This window comes from Herpailurus yagouaroundi, unplaced genomic scaffold (genome assembly GCF_014898765.1).
Source record: "Herpailurus yagouaroundi ecotype Mexico unplaced genomic scaffold, PumYag 210, whole genome shotgun sequence".
Taxonomy (NCBI): Eukaryota; Metazoa; Chordata; class Mammalia; order Carnivora; family Felidae; genus Herpailurus; species Herpailurus yagouaroundi.
This window is the reverse complement of record NW_024412441.1, coordinates 14117176-14138027: the sequence shown is the minus strand read 5'-3', so window position 1 is coordinate 14138027 and position 20852 is coordinate 14117176. Positions and strand designations below refer to the sequence as shown.

At 47.1% G+C, this 20852-nt stretch overlaps 1 protein-coding gene across 2 annotated transcripts in view; it reads left to right on the top strand.

Moving 5' to 3' along the window:
- The window catches only part of PRKCE (protein kinase C epsilon), a 501657-nt gene that overhangs the window by 445594 nt on the left and 35211 nt on the right, over positions 1 to 20852 (top strand). For both annotated transcript variants that reach the window (XM_040453847.1, XM_040453848.1), the window contains exon 12: positions 17843 to 17981. In XM_040453847.1, coding sequence (XP_040309781.1) covers positions 17843 to 17981 — 139 coding nt within the window. The remainder of the gene's footprint in view (positions 1 to 17842; positions 17982 to 20852) is intronic.

The following is a 20852-nucleotide window of genomic DNA, read 5'->3' as shown; positions in this document are numbered from 1 at the left end:
AGAAACCTGTGGGCAACCTTAGCCCCAGGACCTCCTGAGCCCCCGGGGTTAATGATCCCACTGTCCCACAGACTGCAGCCAGGCTTGGGTTCTCACGGAAGCTGCCTGTGCTGGTCCCTTGACCCAGCTCCAGCCAGCTCACCTGCAGGGCCCAGGGCACAGCTTTTCAGATTGGCAGTGGCTTAGTGTAATGTTGTAAAACTCACTGGGAATCGCTGCCATTTGGATTTATGATTTTAATTGTTTTATAGTTTATACTTGTGCCCTGCGGTGATTTTCCATCAAATCTGAACATTTATGTTTTGAAAAAGAGCAGGTATGGTTGTGGGTATATATATCTTAACAGCTAATCTCTGGCAATAAAAACTATTTAACAGTCTTCAACAGATTAGGAAATTAGCATTTGTTTAATTAACCTCCATTTGGGGCTGTTAGTGCATGAAAAGAGTGAATTTTTTTTTTCCTTCATAAGATGACAGATTTTGCATTTGTGTACTCTTAAGGCCTCAAGAGTAATTGTTTCCATCTCTGTTACCATAAACGAATAGGCAGAAATATATTGCAAAATTGGAAAGAGACCAACAACACCAAATATAATCTAACAAGTCACTTAAACTTCGTGATGTAAAACATACACTGTATACACGTTTCATATTTACATACATGAATTATATAAATATAAATACATATACAAATAAATATTGCATATGTTAATCATGCTACATGTTTATTACATATATGTTACATATATACTTATATTACTTGTTTTTATTATATATATATTTTGTGTTTGTGTGTGTGTATATATATATATACATATATGCAATGTATAACTCCCCATATCTCTCTATGTCATCTGTATTTATCATTACTTTATATTTATTACATATATATAATTTGTTATATACCATATTATACACACAACAAAGTACCGAGTATGATTAATATGTGAGAGAGTTACATCTTCACTCATTGTCACACAACATGTTAACTACTTTATTACACATATATGTCTTTGTATATATACAGGCAACACATAGCTCCCAGGGTCTCTGTATGTATCTGTGTCTACAAATATTAATTTGTCTCTATGTGAATAACACTGTATACTTTATTATGTATATGTAATAAAGCACATAGGTAATGCAGTGTGTGTATCCTAAAGCATAGAGTATGATTAGTATAATGTAGAGCTGTAGGTGGATGGGGAGATGTTGAGAATTCTGTGTTGCCTGGGCACATCCTCACAGCCATGTTCACTTCCTTTTTAGTTTTCACTACAGTTTAGTTTTTGCCACAGCACTTGCTAGAATAAATTCACAAGTCATAATTTATTTCGGAGTAGAATATTTGGAGAACTTATTTGTCATATATCTGAAACACCCACAGATTGCACATTTTTGTGCTTAATTTGGTCAAACAATGTGCTTTCTAGCTGAAAACTATTCCTCTCATAGACCTCATCAGTATCTCACTTGGTCTGACCATTCTCTGGCCAGCTGGCTTACACCACAAACTGGCTCCATTCAAAACCAAATTAAAAGATGTTCTCTGTACAGGTAGAAATTGCTGCTTTCATACACCCTCGTGCTAGCTCAAGAGTAGTAACACTATTGCTCAATCTGGGGGTCCACTATGCTCTGTGTGTACCCCGTGCCCTTACTACCCATCCATGACCTTGACTGTGATGAAAGAGACTTTGTTTAAAAGCTGGGTATCACGTTTTTCCAAGGCGGAGATGAGTCAACCTTTTTTAAGTACCTCCCTCCATTGGACATAACTTAGTACTGTTTCATCCACATCTGTGGCCAAACAGCCTGGTCCAGTGTGAAGATCAATGCAGCTGGTGATTTCCAGCGAAGTCAGGGGATGAGCAGCACCCTGAGTTTTAGCTGAATGACATCAAGAAAATCCAGTCCTCCCAGGATGCTCCTAGGGGTAAATAAAAAGAAGCAGCTGGCTCAGGCTGGACCCAGAGGTGGGGTAAGCCAGTGGCCCCTAGAAGGGATCTAGGCCCCCTCCAGCAAGGATTTGAGACGTGGTATTGAAGCTGTGCCCCCCACTCCACACTCCATCTTCTCTACTAACTCTCCAGAGTCCTGTCTTCAGTTTAGGCAGGTTCCCTGGGGGAAGTTATACTTCAAGGCATAAGTGCCTACCTTAGCTCAGTGACATTGAACAGATTTGCAACTAATTCAAAGGGTTTTATTGTTTGGAGGAGGGTTATTTTTTTTTAAATGTTTATTTATTCATTTTAAAGGGAGGGAGGGGCAGAGAGAGGGAGAGAGAGAATCCCAAGCAGGCTGCCCACTCTCAGGGCAAAACCCAACACGTGACTCAATCTCATGAACCATGAGATCATGACCTGAGCGGAAACCAAAAGCTGGACGCTTAGCCGACTGAGCCCCCCAGGTACCCTGGGGGTAGGTGATTTCTAACCAGAAGGAAGCAAAGAAATATACAGAGCACAGTGGCCCCCTCGGATGGAGCAGAAGAGTCCATGGAGGGCACCCAGAAGGCAGTGGGCTAGTAGAGAAGCGAGACGGCTCAGGAAACTGCCCTATTGTTGAGCTGGGCTCTCTCTAAATCCACTAACTGGGAAGAGAAGGAGGCACTAGGTCCATCTTGGTTGGAGACTGGGAGGCTCCTGGAGAACACAGAGCTCGGGGGGGGGGGACGGGGGGGATGTCTCTGAACAGGGGTGTCTCTGAACGGGGCTTCTTCCTGCACAGAGACAGCTGCTGTCTTGTGCACGGGCAGATCTCCCGGGGTCACTGCAGAGATGATGCTTTCTTTCCTTTTTCCCCTGAGCAGAATCCTGGAAATCCCTTCCCTTCTTCCCACTGGCGGATTTGCAGTTTACAGTTCTGTTCTTTACTAAAGCTGTTCACTGGGCCAACTCTGGCACATGATACCTCTACTGATCTGGAAAGCGTTTTCTTGAAAAATACAACTTATCATCATCATTTCTGAGTATGCATTGGAATATCTAAGCATAGAGAGAAAATCTCAATAAATATAAGTAAGGGCAAGTGCCTTTATCTCTCTGAGCCTGAGGTGGATAGTTGGGCTTCCATGGGCTTCTGGACTCCCCAGGCTCCTGAGTTTCCTCTCTGGTTGTCCCGTTAAATATCGGCCTTGCTCCCAGACCAGTCTTAACCCACTTCTCTTCTCAGACTGTTTCACCCATGCTCATTATTTCTCTAGCCCAAACCTTCATCTCTCACCACTTGGTCGGCATGTCCATTTAGACGTCTCCAAGTCACCTCAGACTCCGCATGGGCAGGTTGAGGTATTGGGAGACCCCTGCCCTCACTCGGAAGCCAGGACCTCCCTGGTGCGTGGTAGCGGCCCATTCAGTATTCATCAGGTGGAGTGATGGAGGCTGTCTGCTTTATAAATTCCACCAGATTTTGTCCTCCCTGAAGACACGGAGGGATCTCCCTCGCCTGCCTCCCCCTTGTGGGCCTGTGCCCTCTCCTCGGCCATTAGCTGCAGGCCTACGCCCACGAGGAGACGTGTAGGCACGAGCACAGCCCTGTCGCTGTCCTTACAGCATGTATGCATGCATATACACGCACACGTTCCCATATTAACGATTCTGATCAGCTGAAAAGCACCACATAGTCCTAGAAGCAAACCCCTTGCGTGGCCAAATTAAACAAATACAAATGTAAGATGCCTTTTTTTAAGACTAATAAAATCTGTTTTCTGTCCCCTCAGAGGTCAGTCCACTTTCAGCTCCCTGGCCTCGCACGAGGCCTCTGCTATCCTCCAAGTAACTTGGGTGACCCCCACTTTGCAGGAAGACGTGCTTTCCCTACATCCCCCTCCACTTGTGCAGACTTACATTTGTGCTCCCTCAGCTCTTTATCTGGGTGGAGGTGACCCGCGAGGCGCTGACCGCTCTTCTAGCACGCGGCTGCCCATGTGGCCGGACGAGGAAGACCTACGCTGCCCTCGTTTGGGCAACCGCTCGCCCTGCCCAAGGAGCTCGGAGAGTGGCGCTCTGGCCTTCCTGTCTGGGAGTCCTGGGCACGAGGGTCTAGAGTCCACTTCCGCTCGGCTCCCGACACACCCCCAGAAGGGTCACTCTTGGTCCTTTAGCCAGAGTGGCCCTCTCTGTGATGACAGAATGCTGGCCGGATTTTGAGCTGCAAATCGCTGGGCCCAAAAAAGGCGAGGCCGGCAGCCCTTACCTTCTAAGGGCAGCAGTAGCATCCTGCTTGTCCCTCTAGTGTAGAACTTACCACCCCAGGCATTCTGGCCTCATTTCCACCTCTCCCTCCAGACCCCGAGTACAGGGACTGTCTTCTCTCTCGGTATCCTCACGGCCTGCTACAAAAGGCAGACTCTGAGTGGCAACCATAATGGAACGTTACACAGTAGGGCCATCTAGGCGATGGGTGCATTAGGGTTTGTAATCATGCCATTAGCTACACCCTCACCAAGGTGGACTTAACACAGATCCGGCTCCTCCAGACGCTCAGCCAACAGTGAGTGCAGGCTCACTTGGCAGGGCTCTGGGGACCACACTGGGAACACAAAGACACCGCCCCGGTTCTCATGGAGCTCATGCGGGGGGAAACCATTTACTCCAGGAAATAAACAAGCAACATCATTACAGGCTGTGGTCGTTGCCGCGAAGGGAATGGCTGAGGTGACAGAGATGAGGGTCAGGGTCGGTGGGGGACGAGTGGTGGTGGGCCATTTTAGACACAGTGGCCAGAGAGAGGCCTATGGAATGGGGATCAAGTCAGGGACCCTAGTGATGAAGAGTCTGTTCTCCAGGGAGACGGAACGGCGATGCGGCAAAGGTCTCAAGGCAGGAAAGTGCTGTCGGAGTCCCCTGTGGGGCTGGACGGATGGGAAGGTGGCGGCAAAAGAGAGGGAGGAGAGGGCCAGTGCCAGAGCCTCCCCTCTGACTGCCATGGAAGCTGCTGCGTTAGCGAAGGAGTTCTTCCTGAATGTAATGGGAGAACGGATGCAATCAGCTGCCTCGGATGGTTTGCCCTTGGCCTTAACAATTTTTAATAATAACATGTTTTAATAGTTCCATATATTATCTGAAAGCATTTGTTCGGGCCGTCTGGCTGCCTGGGGCCACGATTCACCAATTTCCCTCCCTGCTCACTGATTCTTCCATTCTTTGATGGAGGATGTGTATTGAGAAGCTAGAGAGCATCTGGCAACTGGGGGACATCTCAGCAACCCCCATGGGGTGTCCATTGTGGGAGGCAGATCCTTATAGCCAGGACATTGAGGCAGGAAACAGGCTCCCACTCCTGGGAAGCACCCAAGGCCCACAGGCCCAGGTTTGGATTATGAGGGAGTATAGTGAGGGATGAGGCTGATAGTCCAGGCTGGTGGAGACCCCAAAGCACCTTGCACACTATGCCAGGAAGCATGTTCGTGGGGCGCCTCTAAAGAATGCAAGCGGAAGGAGAGCGTCGTCTGATTTACGTTTTCTATAAAAACGCCTGCTGGCAGAGATTTGCTCCAGAGTGGAAAGGGACACATTTGGTGTGCAACAGCCAGGACTGCAAGTTCAGACTTCATGGGCTCCAGCTGCCTTCACTTCCCAGGATCTCAGACGAGAAGGTCCTTGGGGATTGACTCATCCAGCCGTCTTTTCTCATATTTGAGGACAGTGAACTCAGAGAAGTGATTTGCTTGAGGTTGTCGTTGTCCTTGGACCCAGTCTGTACACCAAAGCCCATAAATAGCCATTTCCCAGTGCAGGTTGATTGATGACCTGGAGAGGAATAGGGGGAGCCAGGGATAAGTGTCATGATGGTCTGAGGGATCCATCCCACTGGCTGGGGACACAAGTCGAGACTTATTTCCCTTCGGTGGAAGTCAGGATATTGTCTGTGAGTGTGTCAAGCTTAAGAATTTGCTTTCATGAGATGCCTGGGTGGCTCAGTTGGTTAAGCATCGGACTCTTGATATCAGCTCAGGTCATGATTCCAGGGTCGTTGGGCTGAGCCCCACATCAAGCTCTATGCTGAGCATGGAGCCTGCTTAGGATTTCCTCTCCTTCTCCCTCTCCTTCTCTCTCCCTTCCTCTGCCTCCCCTCCCCTCTCAAATAATAATTAAAAAAAAAAAAAAAAAAGAATTTGCTTTCACGACTGTGAGTTTAAAAAAGTAATTGGACGGGGCACCTGGGTGGCTCAGTTGGTTAAGCGTCCGTCTTTGGCCCAGGTCATGATCTCACAGTTTGTGAGTTTGAGCCCCGCGTCAGGCTCTGTGCTGACACCTTGGAGCCTGGAGCCTGCTTCGGATTCCGTGTCTCCCTCTCTCTCTGCCCCTCCCCAGCTCATGCTCACACTCTGTCTTTGTCAAAAATAAATAAACTTAAAAAAAATTTTAAAAAGTAATTGGACAATCAATCATGCAGTCAGATAAGTTATTCTACAGTGCTTCGATTCCAAGTCTTCATGTCCAGGTACAGCCCCAGGCTATTTATTTTGGCCACGAAAGGAGTACCATTTCACCCCTCAGATTTCTAGAGGTCAGCATAGTAGCTGAAGGCCTCCTGGTCAAAACAGCATGGTCTAGCTTATCAGTTACATCTTATAACCATGTTGCCATGAGTCAGAAACAACCATCACCCCAATAGCAACAACTGTGTTGTCAATCCCACAGCAGCACAGCTATAAATACAATGTTCCACACTTGCCCCCGCCGCCAAACAACATAGCAAAGTGATTCAGAGCATGGGAGTTGATATCAGGCAAATCCACTGTGTCACTCCCCACTTGTGTGTCCAGGGCTAGGTAAATAACCCCTCAGACCCTTCTTCCTCATCTTTAAAATTGGGGTGAGCACTGGGTGTTGTATGGAAACCAATTTGACAATAAATTTCATATTAATAAATAAATAAATAAGTAAATAAATAAATAAAAATAAAATGGAGATAACAATAGTCCTGCCACATTCCTAGGCTATTGGTAGGATTGGATGAGATAATGCATTTAAAGATTTAATGCTGAGCCTGGGCAAAAGCATTTGGGGGAAAAAAATGTAGTTAATTGTTTTGTCCTAAATTATTGAGCTTTTCCTATGGAAAGACTCAGAGATTTCCCAGCATGCTGGCCCGGAGTGAAACATTACCACTGACTCTCAGCTCAGGTATCAGCATAGCAGTGGAGCATTTTTAAATCATCTACCTCGATCGACTCTGCAGCAATTTCCGCTTTTTTCTCTTTGGTGAAAGGCATGAAGGGTGGTTTTACAGGCACCGTGCTTGCAGTGCCATGTGGCCCGGTGTGGTGCTGGAGTGATTTGGCTTTCCTGGGTGTGCTTCGGGTGGCTGCCACAGAAGGAGCCAGGAGAAGGGGCATCAGCTGGTCACCAACATTTGCCACCGTGTCAAGGAGAGTGTGCTATCCCAGAGGGGAAACTTGTCTTTCTTGTAAATGCGTTGTTAAATCTACGAAGGTGTTTAGCGACATCTGCCAGAAGGGCCTATATTCCCATCTGATTAACCGCGATCATGTGCTAGTCTCCACTCTTTGTCCAAAAACAAGCAGAGTTTCTTCATAATCTCCCCTGAGGGGCCTGCTCTCTGGTGATTGCCATATTTGGCATCCTGAGAAGTAATCCTTCTAATCTCTTATCTTCAAGTAAATGGAAGAATTTGCTACCATATGTGTGGCATTCAGGCCTGAGCTTTGTGCAATTAGCATGCCAGAGAAATATTCCAGTGAGCGTAGCACCAGGGAAATGAAGGCATTAAATTTTATGGAGCCTGGTTGATGAGGATGGGGGCATGTGGGTCTCTTCCTTTGGGGTGAGTTTTCAAGTCAAGCAAAAAAAAAAAAAAGTTCAACTTTTTCTTTTCTTTTTTTTTTTTTCTTAAGTTTATTTATTTTGAGAGAGAGAGCAAGCAGGGGGAGGGGCAGAGAGAGAGGAGCAGAGAGAATCCAAGCAGGCTCTGCACTGTCAGCACAGAGCCCAATGTGGGGCTCGATCCCACAAACCATGAGATCATGACCTGAGCCAAAACCAGGAGTCAAGGGGTGCCTGGGTGGCGCAGTCGGTTAAGCTTCCGACTTCGGCCAGGTCATGATCTCGCGGTCCGGGAGTTCGAGCCCCACGTCGGGCTCTGGGCTGATGGCTCAGAGCCTGGAGCCTGTTTCCGATTCTGTGTCTCCCTCTCTCTCTGCCCCTCCCCCATTCATGCTCTGTCTCTCTCTGTCCCAAAAATAAATAAATGTTGAAAAAAAAACAAAAACAAAAAACCAGGAGTCGGACGCTTAACTGACTGAGCACCCCCCCCCCGCCCCCAGGTGCCCCTGTTCAATTTTTTTCTTATGTGTGAAAGTTCTCAACTTGTGCCAACCCTTTGCTAAATGCTTGTGGTTTACAGAAGAGTTTTCTGGCCCTTATTCTTGGGGGGTCTGCCAAGTTGGGAAAATACGATTTCACAAGTAGGAAAGGATGATTTTCAAATAAGATGGCTGAGGCACAGCGGGAGGAAAGCTGGAGTCCACCCAGCTTCTGTTGTTCAGGTCCCTGCTCACCTCAAGAGCCTTGGTGCTCCCCCCCCCCCAACCCCCGGCCGGGCCATGCCACCATGTTCTTTGCAAGTTGGGGCTGCTGTTGGGAGAAAGAGAGATAAGGTGTGTGATAGCACGCAGTGAGCCACAAAGCACAGGAACAGATTCATGCCGCTACCACAGCTGCTCCCTGGCTGTGCAGAGCGCCTACCCCCAAGGGCCTGGGAAGGTTGCTGAGGGTCTGGAAGCTGTCGCATCAATCCTGATTAGTGACACCTGTGCTGCTCTGCCCCCTACTATTTAAACCATGGCCTCCACCTTTGCTTTCTCCCCTGGGGCACTGGTATTCCCCTCGGTGCGTGCGAGGTGTCATTCCCCAGACCCAGGGGAAAGGAATCCGTGATTTTTTCAGTGGACTAGACTAAAAGTTTCAGTCTCTTTCCATCTCTCAAGTATTATTTGACACTTCCCCGTATGTTATAGTTACATACACTTTGTAGTTTTCGCCCTACAGAGTCTATCTCTGTGGTGTATACACACTAGGAAGTAATAAGTACTTCTCAAAGAGTTTTTAGGGACCTACTCACCTGCCCTCACAGGGCACGTGTGTTTTAAGAAATGATGGTTGGAGACCCCTGGAGACTCTTAGAGACAGTTAGTTACTCCTGGAGTAACCACCATGTATTGGGTACTATGCTAGAATTGTCACATGGGTTACATCATTTAATCATGGCAATTGTTACCCAGATTTTACAGATAAGGAAACTGAGTCCCAAAGATATTTGAGATTTTCTTGAGTTTCTGGAAGAGATCTGTGCTCCTATCTCAGGGGAGCCTTGGTTATACCATCCTGCCCCTAAATCACTCCTTCCCTGTCAGCAGCTGTGACCTCTCGGCTTCTGTATTTCCCTTCTCACCATGAAGCCCACCTTTATAAGACCAAAGGAATTTGGAGTCCCATCAGCAGACAGAGATTTACAGCTTACGGATCTTACATTTGGTCTGAAAGCTGGTCACGGGTAGTTGTGTGGCATAAGCCCAGCACCTCCTCTTACCAGCCATGCACGTGTGGGTGAGCCTCGATTTCCTAAGACGTTTAAAAAGATTGGTTGATGGTATACCAAATGTCCGCAAGGCTGGTGTGGTCAGGCTTCCTGTCTCCCAGGATAAAATGGCAGAGGACATTCCAGGCAGATGTACCCTTTCCTGATAGCTTTGCTGTCAAATCCCTGTTTGGCTTAATGATCTGGGCCAGACCATCTTGGAGCTTTGATCACTGTTTAAGACTTAGATTAGGGCAGTAACAGTCCACCAGAGGTCCTGTAGGGGATATGTGACAATGTCTAGAGCCATCTGGGGCCTTGTGAACTAGGCAGGGCGGGGGGGCCCGCGGGGTTGTTGAAAAAAGCATCAAATATGCAGAGGTCAGGGTTGCTACTGAACTTCCTACAATGCACCAGACAGCCCCCCACAACAAAGAATTATCCAGCTGCCAATGTCAATCCAGCTCCAAGGACGAGAAACCCAGGACTAGAGGGGGGCACTGTACACCCTGTTCCTTACCCTCTTCCCCACACCTCATTTGGACCTCTGGAAGCTGGGAGAGAAAGGGAGTTTCCATGGAATTTCTCACAAGTCTTCAGTCTAATGGAGGTCTAGTCGCCTTCAGTCAGGTACCAAGTGACAAGGGCTATGATAAAGGCATTCTGCCTGAGGAAGTGCTGGGAGGGACCCCACCCTAAAATCAAAGACTACCAAATATGCTCACTATCACCATCATTATTTAGCATTGTTCTTCAGGTTCTAGCTAACACAATTAGGCAAAATAAGTAAGCTAAAAATGTAAACACTGAAAAGGAGGAAGTAAAAATGATCAGCAACGACAGATGATTTGGAAAATCCAGGAGAATCAACTGGAAAACTCCTTTACAAAAATGAACATTTGGGGTGCCTGGGTGGCTCAGTTGGTTGAGCATCCGACTTCGGCTCAGGTCATGATCTTGCAGTTTGTGGGTTCGAACCCTGCATCAGGCTCTGTGCTGACAGCTCGGAGCCTGGAGCCTGCTTCGGATTCTGTGTCTCCTTCTCCCTCTTCCTCCACTTGTTCTCTGTCTCCCTCTATCAAAAATAAATAAAATATAAAAAAAAATTTTTTAAATAAAAAACATTCAGTATAGTGGCAGGGCATAAAATGATAAGCAGAAATTAATAACTAGTAAATACATATGCAACCAGATAAATAATATAATGGAAGAAAAGACCTCGTTTATAATAGGAAAAATTTTTTTTAATAAAAAAAAGTTTTTTTGGAGAGAGAGAGCGCATGAGTGGTAGTGAGGGGACGAGGAGGGACAGAGGGAGAGAGAGAATTCCAAGCAGGCTTCATGCTCAGCCTAGCACACCACAGGGGGCTCAATCCCACGACCCTGGGATAATGACCTGAGTTGGACACTCAACCCACGGAGCCACCCAGGCACCCTCAAGAAAAGACCCCATGTATAATTGGAATTTAAAACAGACAATAACAACTTGCATTCTTTAGAAGTGGATTCCGCTGTAATTATCACATAAACCCCAGACAACAGTGCTTTAAATAAGATACAAGTTTCTTTTTCATATGAATGCTAACTGGAGATGGGAAGTCCAGTCACCGTTACTGGGGCTTTTGGTCCTTTTCTTCATGGTCGAAGGTGGCTGCTGATTCTCTGGGCATGATATCCTCATCCAGGCAGTAGGGAGAGGAAGGAAAAAGAGTAAGTTTCTTCATTTTGCGACTTCACACAGTTGATTGGCTAGAACATAGTCACATAACCACACCCAGCTCTAAGGAAGGCTTTGAGTCCCAATTTATAGCTACATCACTATGAGCAGGGCTCAAAAAACAACAACAACAATAGCAGCAACGTTCTCTTACTAAGGAAGAAAATGAGAAGGGGTATTGGGACATCCAGCAGGCTGCCATTAAATATAACAAGAAATGCACAAGATCTATAAGAGAGAACTTTCAAATGCCCCTCACGGACATTAGACTTTAACAAATCGGAAGACAAACAATATTATTGGATAGGAAGTCTCAACATCATAAAAATATCAATTCTCTCTGAGTTAATTTATAGCTTTAGACATGTTCCCAGTAAAAACATCACGAGGATTTTTTTTAAAACAAGACAGATGATTCTAAAGTTCATATGGAAAAATAAACAAGCAAGAGTAGCTAGGAAATGTTAAGAAAGAAGGGGATCAGCCCTACTGGATGTGAAAATGTTTTATAAACCCACAGTAATTTAAAAAGTGTGATATAGATCAACATCATCAAATGAAGAGTACAGAAATAAGTCCAAATGCTTATGGAGAGGTAGTAACAGCATTTGAAAAAGTGGTGTTTCAGTCCATGAACTATCCAACCTATGGGATTTGAACCCAAGTTGGATCTCTGCTTCGTACTTTTATCAGGCCAAATTCCAAACACGTCAAAAGACTTCTGTTTATAAAATGAAAGCAGGGGTGCCTGGGTGGCTCGGTCGGTTGGGCATCCGACTTCGGCTCAGGTCATGATCTCACAGCTCTGTGAGTTCGAGCCCCACATCAGGCTCTGTGCTGACGGCTCGGAGCCTGGAGCCTGCTTCGGATTTTGTGTCTCCCTCTCTTTCTGCCCCAACCCGCTTGCATTCTGTCTGTCTCTCTCAAAAATAAATGAACATTGGGGCACCTGGGTGGCACAGTCGGTTAAGCGTCCGACTTCAGCCAGGTCACCATCTCGCGGTCCGTGAGTTCGAGCCCCGCATCAGGCTCTGGGCTGATGGCTCAGGGCCTGGATCCTGTTTCCGATTCTGTGTCTCCCTCTCTCTCTGCCCCTCCCCCGTTCATGCTCTGTCTCTCTCTGTCCCAAAAATAAATAAACGTTGAAAAAAAATTTTTTTTTAAAAAAATAAATGAACATTAAAAAAAATTTTTTTAATAAAATGAAAGCAGGAAAGTACAAAGGGGGATCTTGAGAAAATGCTTTTATTAACTTTGAAAGGGGTAAATCCTTTCAAATTAAGACATAAAATCCAAAAACCATAAAATAAACCGCCATAAGCAATATCAAAAATTAACCTGGGAGAAGAATTTGCAATTCCTCTGCCACTCAAATTTCACTTCCTAATCTAGAAAGAGCTCCTTAAAAAAAAAAAAAAAAAAGAAACAAACACCATAAAATAAAAACGACAACAGTTCACAGAAATAAAATACTGGTATCTTTTAAACGTATGAAAAAATATTCAAACTTTCAGAGAAACTTAAGAATATACTGAGATACTGTATTCACCTATCAGACTACCAGAAACTCACTGTTTTCACCTGTCAGACTACCAGAAACTCAATAATGTACCATTTGGCAAGGAGGCACTATCATGGACTGCTGACAGAAGTGTAAATCGTTGGGGTGCCTGGGTAGTTCAGTTGGTTAAGTGTCCAACTTCATCTCAGGTCATGATCTCATGGTTCATGGGTTTGAGCCCAGTGTCAGGCTCTGTGCTAACAGTTCAGGGACCCTCCCCTGCCCATACTCTGTCGTCTGTCTGTCTCTCCCTCTCAAAAATAAATAAACATTTTTTAAAAAAGTGTAAATCCTTCAACCTCTAAGGAGGGCAGCTTGGCAACATCCATCAAAATCTGCATTCCCGTTCTATCTGACTCAGAAATTTCCTTTCTAGAAAGCATGTACGGTTACTTTCATATATTTATAAGCATCTTTACAGCAGCACTGTTTGTAATAGCCCGATAATTGAAAGCAAGCTAAACGTTCCCCAATAAATATGGTAGAGTGTTATACAGCCACAAAAAATAGCCTCTTTATGTGCCAAGACAGATCTCCAATACATATAAAATGGAAAAGGTAACGCGCAAAACAGTGCATGTAGTAAGGTCGTGATTAGTTAAAAGGGGGGACATGAAGTGTTCTTATTTATGCGTAAAATGTGACCAAGACGATACACAAGACATGAATAAAATGCAGTTGCCTGGGGCGCCTGGGTGGCTCAGTCAAAGCATCTGACTTAGGCTCAGGTCATGATCTCACAGGTTGTAAGTTCAAGTCCTGCATCAAGCTCTGTGCTCTCAGAGCCTGCTTCAGATCCTCTGTCTCTGTCTCTGTCTCTCTCTCTCTCTGCCCCTCCCTTGCTCACTCTCAAACGTAAACATTTAAAATTTTTTTTTAACATTTATTTATTTTTGAGAGACAGAGGCAGAGCATGAGCAGGGGAGGGGCAGAGAGGGAGGTGGACACAGAATCCGAATCAGGCTCCAGGCTCTAAGCTGTCAGCACAGAGCCTGACGCAGGGTTCGAACCCACAAACCACGAGACCATGACCTGAGCCGAAGTTGGATGCTTAACCAACTGAGCCACCCAGGCGCCCCTAAACATTTTTTTTAATGCAGTTGCCTGTAGGGGGAAAATAGAGGTGTCTGGAGAACAGATGCAGTAGGGAGAATTTTTATTGTTATGTATGCCCTTTTTATACTTTGGGTTTTAGAACATATGAAGGCATTGTCTATTTAAAGTGTTGAAACTATTAATTTAATAAGTAAAAGCTAGTCATATTGATTCATATATAGGGGAAAGGATTTTGCTGTATTTTTTTCCACTATTAAAAAAAATGACCCCATTCCTTTAAAAATGTCCCCAGTCCTCAAATGTACCCTGCCCTTGTATTTGAGGACTGATGGGGGTTAGTATCCAGTCAGAAATCCCTCTTTGCAAAGCTATCAGTCAACAAGTTCGATGAGAACCCACTATGTGCCCGGCCCCTGACCTGAGCGCCTGGGGAACACCTGGGAAGGAGAAGAGCCCACTCACCCTGCCCTGCAAGCTGGGCCTCAGAGCCAGCAAGGCTGAGAAACCATTGTTCTGACCTCTTTCCCAGGGAAGCCGTAGAGACCCCTCAGAACAGGCAGCACTAAAAGCCAGCAGGCGAGGAGATCCTGGGACCAGAGCGGCAAGTAGAAAGTGGAGGGGGCGGCGGGGGGGTCTTGGGGCAGCAGTGCGGCCAAGGAGGAGGGAGGGAGAAGCAAGAGGAGCCACCACCCTCAGCCAGCCATTCAACAAGCAGGATTCCAGGGACGCCACCTTCCCTGAAGGGCCCTGGGCCCCGCCGCCCTTGTAGAGAAGGGCGTTCTCTCCCTTTTCCTCTGCCTGAGCAAAACATGGCCCTGGCTGTGCCATCCACTGAAACCCCACTCAGAACTCACTGAGAGCCCAGCACCAGGCAGGCTTAGTCCCAGCAGTGTGGGTAGTTTTCTTTTTAAAGAGACTGAAGGGGCGCCTGGGTGGCGCAGTCGGTTAAGCGTCCGACTTCAGCCAGGTCACGATCTCGCGGTCCGGGAGTTCGAGCCCCGCGTCGGGCTCTGGGCTGATGGCTCGGAGCCTGGAGCCTGTTTCCGATTCTGTGTCTCCCTCTCTCTCTCTGCCCCTCCCCCGTTCATGCTCTGTCTCTCTCTGTCCCAAAAATAAATAAATGTTGAAAAAAAAAATTTTTTAAATAAAGAGACTGAAGACCCCCAGGGGAATAAAGTTTTAATTGTGGCATCTCTGGTCCCCAGGGGACTTTCCAGCTGCGCCAGTCTCCCCTGTCACAGAGGAAAGGAACTTAAGTCACCATCTCTTCCATGAGACATGGTTTCATGTGGGGAGGCAGAGCTCTAGAGAAACACAGACAGCAGAGGGGAAATTTGAAGAGGTGAGTAGTGGCAGGATTTCTGGCATCAGCGGTGGGACAGTGTGAAGATGTGCTTTGGCCTGGGGCCTCCCTTCCCCATGGCAGAGGGGACAGCTGCCCGTGGACTGCCTACAGAACATACTCGGCCCTCGTGGTCCCCCTGGGCCTTCAGCATGGGGTGGCTTCTTCCCTCGGGGAGAAGAGGAGGCAAGAAGCAGGGGGACAGTGTATACCCGGACCAGGGCTAGGACAGGCAGAGAGCAGAAGAGGGAGAAGAAAGACATTCCACCTTCTCTTGTCCTGAGTAGGAATCCTGAGCAGAAGGAAGTGCGGAGTTGAATTTTTAGAAGGGCAAAGTTCAGGCTGGCTTGGAATCTTCCGAATCTCCTCCATTCGTACAAAGCAGAATGCACCCTTCCAATGACAAGGCTTTAAAAGAGAGGGCTTGAGAGGGTGCAGGTGGGGCCTTTCTAAATTGGGGCTGGTGGCTGGCATTGGAAGAAGACCACCAACAGGAAGGCAGGAAGGTAGAGGAGTGTAGTACACAGAGACAAGAACACCAGATTTTAGAGCAGAGGACCCAGTTCAAGTCCTAGTTACATCAACCCCCTCGTCACCTTCCAGAAATCACCTACCTCTTTCCAGCTTCCACTTGCTTACCGCTGCCACGATAATAGCAAAGCATGTTCTTCTGAACCCTTGTTCAGAACATGAATGTGGTTTGTAGACCACAGAGGTGCTTTCCACATGTTTGTTTATTGCTGCTACAATTGCAAGTGTTGCCATGGTGACCATGGTGCGTGCCTGTGGGCCTTGACAAGGCAACACTAGATTAGGGAGCAGCAAGGGGTTGTAACTCAGTGGGGCACATAGGTTCACCTCTTGACGACGCCAACATTTTCAGATGGGCAGACAGAACACCCACTCCCCTCCAACTCAGTTTCCTTGTGAAGGAAGTGGGTGTAACGGTATAAAGGCCTGCTACTTCTACACATACTATCTCAACCCTTTAGACAAGCAGGAAAGTGTCATCCCAATTTGATAGACCAGATAACGGACCCACAAGGTGAATTCACCAGGGCCATGCCACAAGAGGGATTAAAACCCAGGCTTCCTGTGCCCACATCAGTGTTCTTCTCCCTTCCCTCCCACCCCAGCCAGAGCTGAGCCCTGACCACACACAGTGGCCAGGGTAGAAGGTCGAGGAGCCCAGTCCCAGTGGCGCGGCTTGGTTGGGCTCCCTGTTCTTTCTTTAGTTCACAAGCATCTGCTTAGAACAGCATATTTTATGAGCTTTCTCTTTTCTCAAGAAGTCCCAGCTGTACGCGGAAACAGGGCTGTGGGTGCAAAGCAGGCAGGCCCTGAAATGTTTCCTGCCCCACCTTTGCACTCAGGCCCAGATCTCTGATGATGGCTGAAGTTCAAATCCAGATGCCAGCAGACTTGTGAGAAAGGCCCCTCTTGCTCTGTGTGCGGGGCAATAGGCCTTCTTTGGAAGACCCTGGCCCCATTCCAGAGAGGATGCTGAGGGAGGTCCAGGGTGAGGACCTCCATCTGACAGTCTGGGTTCTTCTACAGGACCGGGTTGGGGTTTGCAGATTTGGTTGGTAGGGGAATTCTTATCCAGAACTTCAGATTTTATACAGGATCTTATGCAGAACCCCAAACTGTAAAGCAGGATGCAAGAGAGCTACACTGACTGAGGCCAGCAGGCCCCCACCCACCCTTTGTGGCCCTCACTCACTGCAAGGAACCACCTGGTCTCTGTAGGCCCTGGTCGTTGCCACCAGTGTGTCTTCCCTCCTGTCCCCAGAACCTTTCCCCCCTCTGCCTGCTTGCCCCGCAGATCAGAAGACTGATCTTACAAATAGATCGTGCTCATGCAGGCAGGTCTCTCGTTGTCCTCAGCAGGAATTTCAAACCCCTCTTGCATTCTAGGCTCTTTGGGGTTGGTTTCAATCTGCCTGTCTTGCCCCGCCATTCACTGGAGCCCAATTCTCTGGTCCTTTCATTGCCTTTTGCACCTGCTGTGTTGGCTTTCCCTTCCCTCCCACCTTTTCTTTTTGTGCCCTTTCCAAACCTAACCATCTCTCCAAGCTTCTCTTGAGAGTCCCTTTTTTTCTGAAGCTCTCCCAGACTGCAGCTGCTGTCAGTGGTCTTCCCCATGAAACACAATAGCTCACATAGTCGGTGTCCTGTAAAGTAGCATCTGATCCTTCTGTGGTTTTATCTGAGTCATCGATGTTACTATGCATTAGTCTTGTCCCTCCAACTGATCCCTATGGTTAACCCATGAAGGAAGGGGGATAAGTTGCTTCTCTCTCTCATATCAAGGTCTAAATAATTTGAATTGCAGCACATAGTAGGCCTTCCATAAATAGCTACTGATTTTATTAAACCACAGTAGTCTTGAGATATTAGGAGCTCCCCTCTCATGTTGGGGACAATGGAGGCACCTTTAGGGGTTGCTCAACTTGGGCAAGAGCCCCGGACAGAGGTTGGTTGCCAGCAGGTCAAGCCTCCTCAAAGGTTTTCCTTTTTATCGCAGATTTCCCTGAGGTGGCCACATCTCTCCAACTCGAGAAGACCATATTGGGGTGGCTGAAGCACTAATCATGTGATTCTGACCCCTCTTGCAGGGATTTGAAACTGGACAACATCCTTCTGGATGCAGAAGGTCACTGCAAGCTAGCCGACTTTGGGATGTGCAAGGAGGGGATTCTGAACGGCGTCACAACCACCACATTCTGTGGAACTCCTGACTACATCGCACCCGAGGTAAGACCATGTGCTAACCACCTTCTTCCACCAGGGCAGAGGCAGGGATCCATTCCCATGCACCGGGGTCACTTACTGGTGCTGAACACTAGGATAGATTCTGAGGGAGGAGGGAGAAAAGGAAAGGTAGAAGGTTTGCTGATTTCTCCATAAGGAAGTTGACGGGGATAAGGGAGATACTGGGCAAACTGTGAACAGGCCATTCCCCAAACCTGGGCAGGTCCTTCCCTCTCAGTCCGGAACTACCAATGAAAGTAAGACTAAGATAACTTTGTAAACTTCTATCATTGTTTTCACTTCTTAATAACCGGAATAAAGGAGCACCATCGATAAAGGCAGCAGTTAGCTTCTTCATCAGCTGTAACGCACCTACAGTAAAACCAAGAATTATTTGCCCTTCCTAGTGGTGTGGCGATTCTGCATAGCAGGTGCACAGGGTCAAGCAGGAAGAGGAAAGCTATATGTATATCTGATACATATAGATCAGAGATGTCCACTGGGAGCCCTACTGATGGGCTGCCTTTTGTCAAGTTGTCTGGATGTTTTGTTCCTCATAAAGTATTTGCTTCGAATTTCTCCAAATCAATCTTACCTAGGTTGAGTGATACCTAGTATGACATGATTCCAATTTAGGACGAAGTATATCACAGATGCTTAATAAAAATGGACTTGAGGGTTCTGACACATGTAAGATGGGAAGGAAATACCAATCTCCATTAAGCCCTGCCCGTGGTGGGTAGGTGTTAGCCCATTCAGATTTCATTTCCTTTCAGTGGCATTGTTTGAGCACCTGCTAGACACAAAGCCAAGTGGGGATAAAGAATTGGCTAAACACTCGTCACTCTCCTAAAAGAACTTCTGGTCTAGAGGCAGTGGCAGATAAGTAAACAACTAATTAAGCAGAATAAATAGATAGGAGAGACAAGATGGTATCCTCAGGGATAAGGGGAGTCTTCTTGGAGCACCTGGTAGATTAACTAAGTTGTCAAGAATCAGCAGGATTTCCTTTGGTGGTAGGGAGTGGGAAGCATTCCCGAAAACAACAGGGAAGATTGGGGTGGGGGCAGGGCAGTACAGGAGGTTCAGTATCCCTGGGCTCTGAATCCTTTAGGGCAGAGGCTGTGTTTCTAATCTGAGTCCAGGAACCAGACCACAGATCAGGCTTTTAGTCATAGTTCGTTGAATGAATAAATGAATTTGAACTTGTGACACTCCACCATGAACACAGTTGAAGGGATGAGAATATTCTTGGCCTTGTTCAGAAAAGGAAAACAGTATAGCTATTTATGGTAATAGATAAAATTAGGAAAAAGGACCAAGGAAAGTGGTCTTTTTCCTGTCGGCTCTATAGACCCACTAAGAGTTTTCCATTGGAGGGTGTCCAGGTTTCTCACACCTGTCCCAGGACACAGACAGGCAACAGCAATATAGCTCAGAAGACAGAGAGTGAGGGAAGGTCAGTGAAGAGACTTTTCACAGACCGGACAAGACATGGGGGGCCTGAGGAGAGATGTGAGGATGGTAAGTAATAGTTGAATTCCCTTAGGACCTTTATCTTCTAAGAGATCTGAAAGGAGAGATTTCAAAATATCTTCCTTAGTAGGAACACTAGGAATTTAATCTTTGAGGAGAAATCAGCAAAAGTGAGGGCTCTCAATTGGGACCTTCTTTTTTACCATCTTCCTCATTCATTTCTTATCATCAGAATACTTGGTTCCAATTCCTCTGTAAGCTGATGCCAGAGACAAAGGGTTAACAGGCCAGCATAGTAGTTAAGGACCCAGCCCAAGGCAAACATTCACTTTATGATGAACAAAACGCCCACACAACCTTCACGAAAGGCAGTCCATTGATGAGAGTCACAATGAATAGGGCTGATCTGTCTATAAGGAGGCGCAGACACTGTTCCTTCCCATTTCATCTTTATGTCCGCGATACAGAATCTCCACTATGTGTGCAATGCCAAAAGCAATCCCTGGTCTTCCTGTAGGCAACTTACAACTGATAGAGACATAGCTACTTTTATCAAGGGCTACGGGGGAGATTAGATGAAATTATGCCTCTAAAGCATTTAGCCTGGTGCCTGGCTCACAGTGAGCACTGGGACAATACGTAGTAGCTCTGTCACCATCATCACTGTTGCTGGCACGTGCAGTGTGGGAAAAGCACAGTCCTGAGAGTTGAGTTTCCAGGCTAGACTTGACCACTGATGCCCCCATGGGACCTTGACCAAGTCACAAAATGTTTTCAACCCCCCAGCTTCCTCATCTTTCAAATAGGAATAACAATTCCCGCCCTACCTACCTCATCAAGGTGTTATAAGAATCTAATGAGATTAGAGCATGGAAATGCTTGAGAAACCATAAGCCTCTATTCAAACAGGGAGGGGTTGTGAGGCGCCTGGGTTAACCCTGAAACCAGAGACACCTAATGAGGCGCTAGCTCATTTGGTGCTAGCTCTTCCCCAAGGCTTCTCTTCCCACCATGCGACCTGGGCTAGCCCCCACTGCACCCCCTCTCCATTTCCCATGCCCAGCGCGTGCTCCCCAGGAAATGGCAGCCAGCCCTGGGTATGACTGGCGCCATTAGACCCAATGCCTGCCCTTCTCGTCTACCCGGGCTCTGACCAATTCAAGGGGGTAGCCACCGTACCAGGTGCCCTCCCGTGGCGTGTGAAGCCTTGCCCTTCTCACCTCTCCATTGTTGACAAGCTGGTGAGAAAGCATAAAATTAGGGCCAAGCCCGAAAGGAATTTTACAAAAGATGCCTCCCCAAAAGGGAAGGCTCTGGAGTGGGCCTGGGGAAGGGTGGGCAGGGCCGCTCTGTGGTTTCTGCAGAGCCGTCCTGGCTGAGCACACATGGGCCACCTGG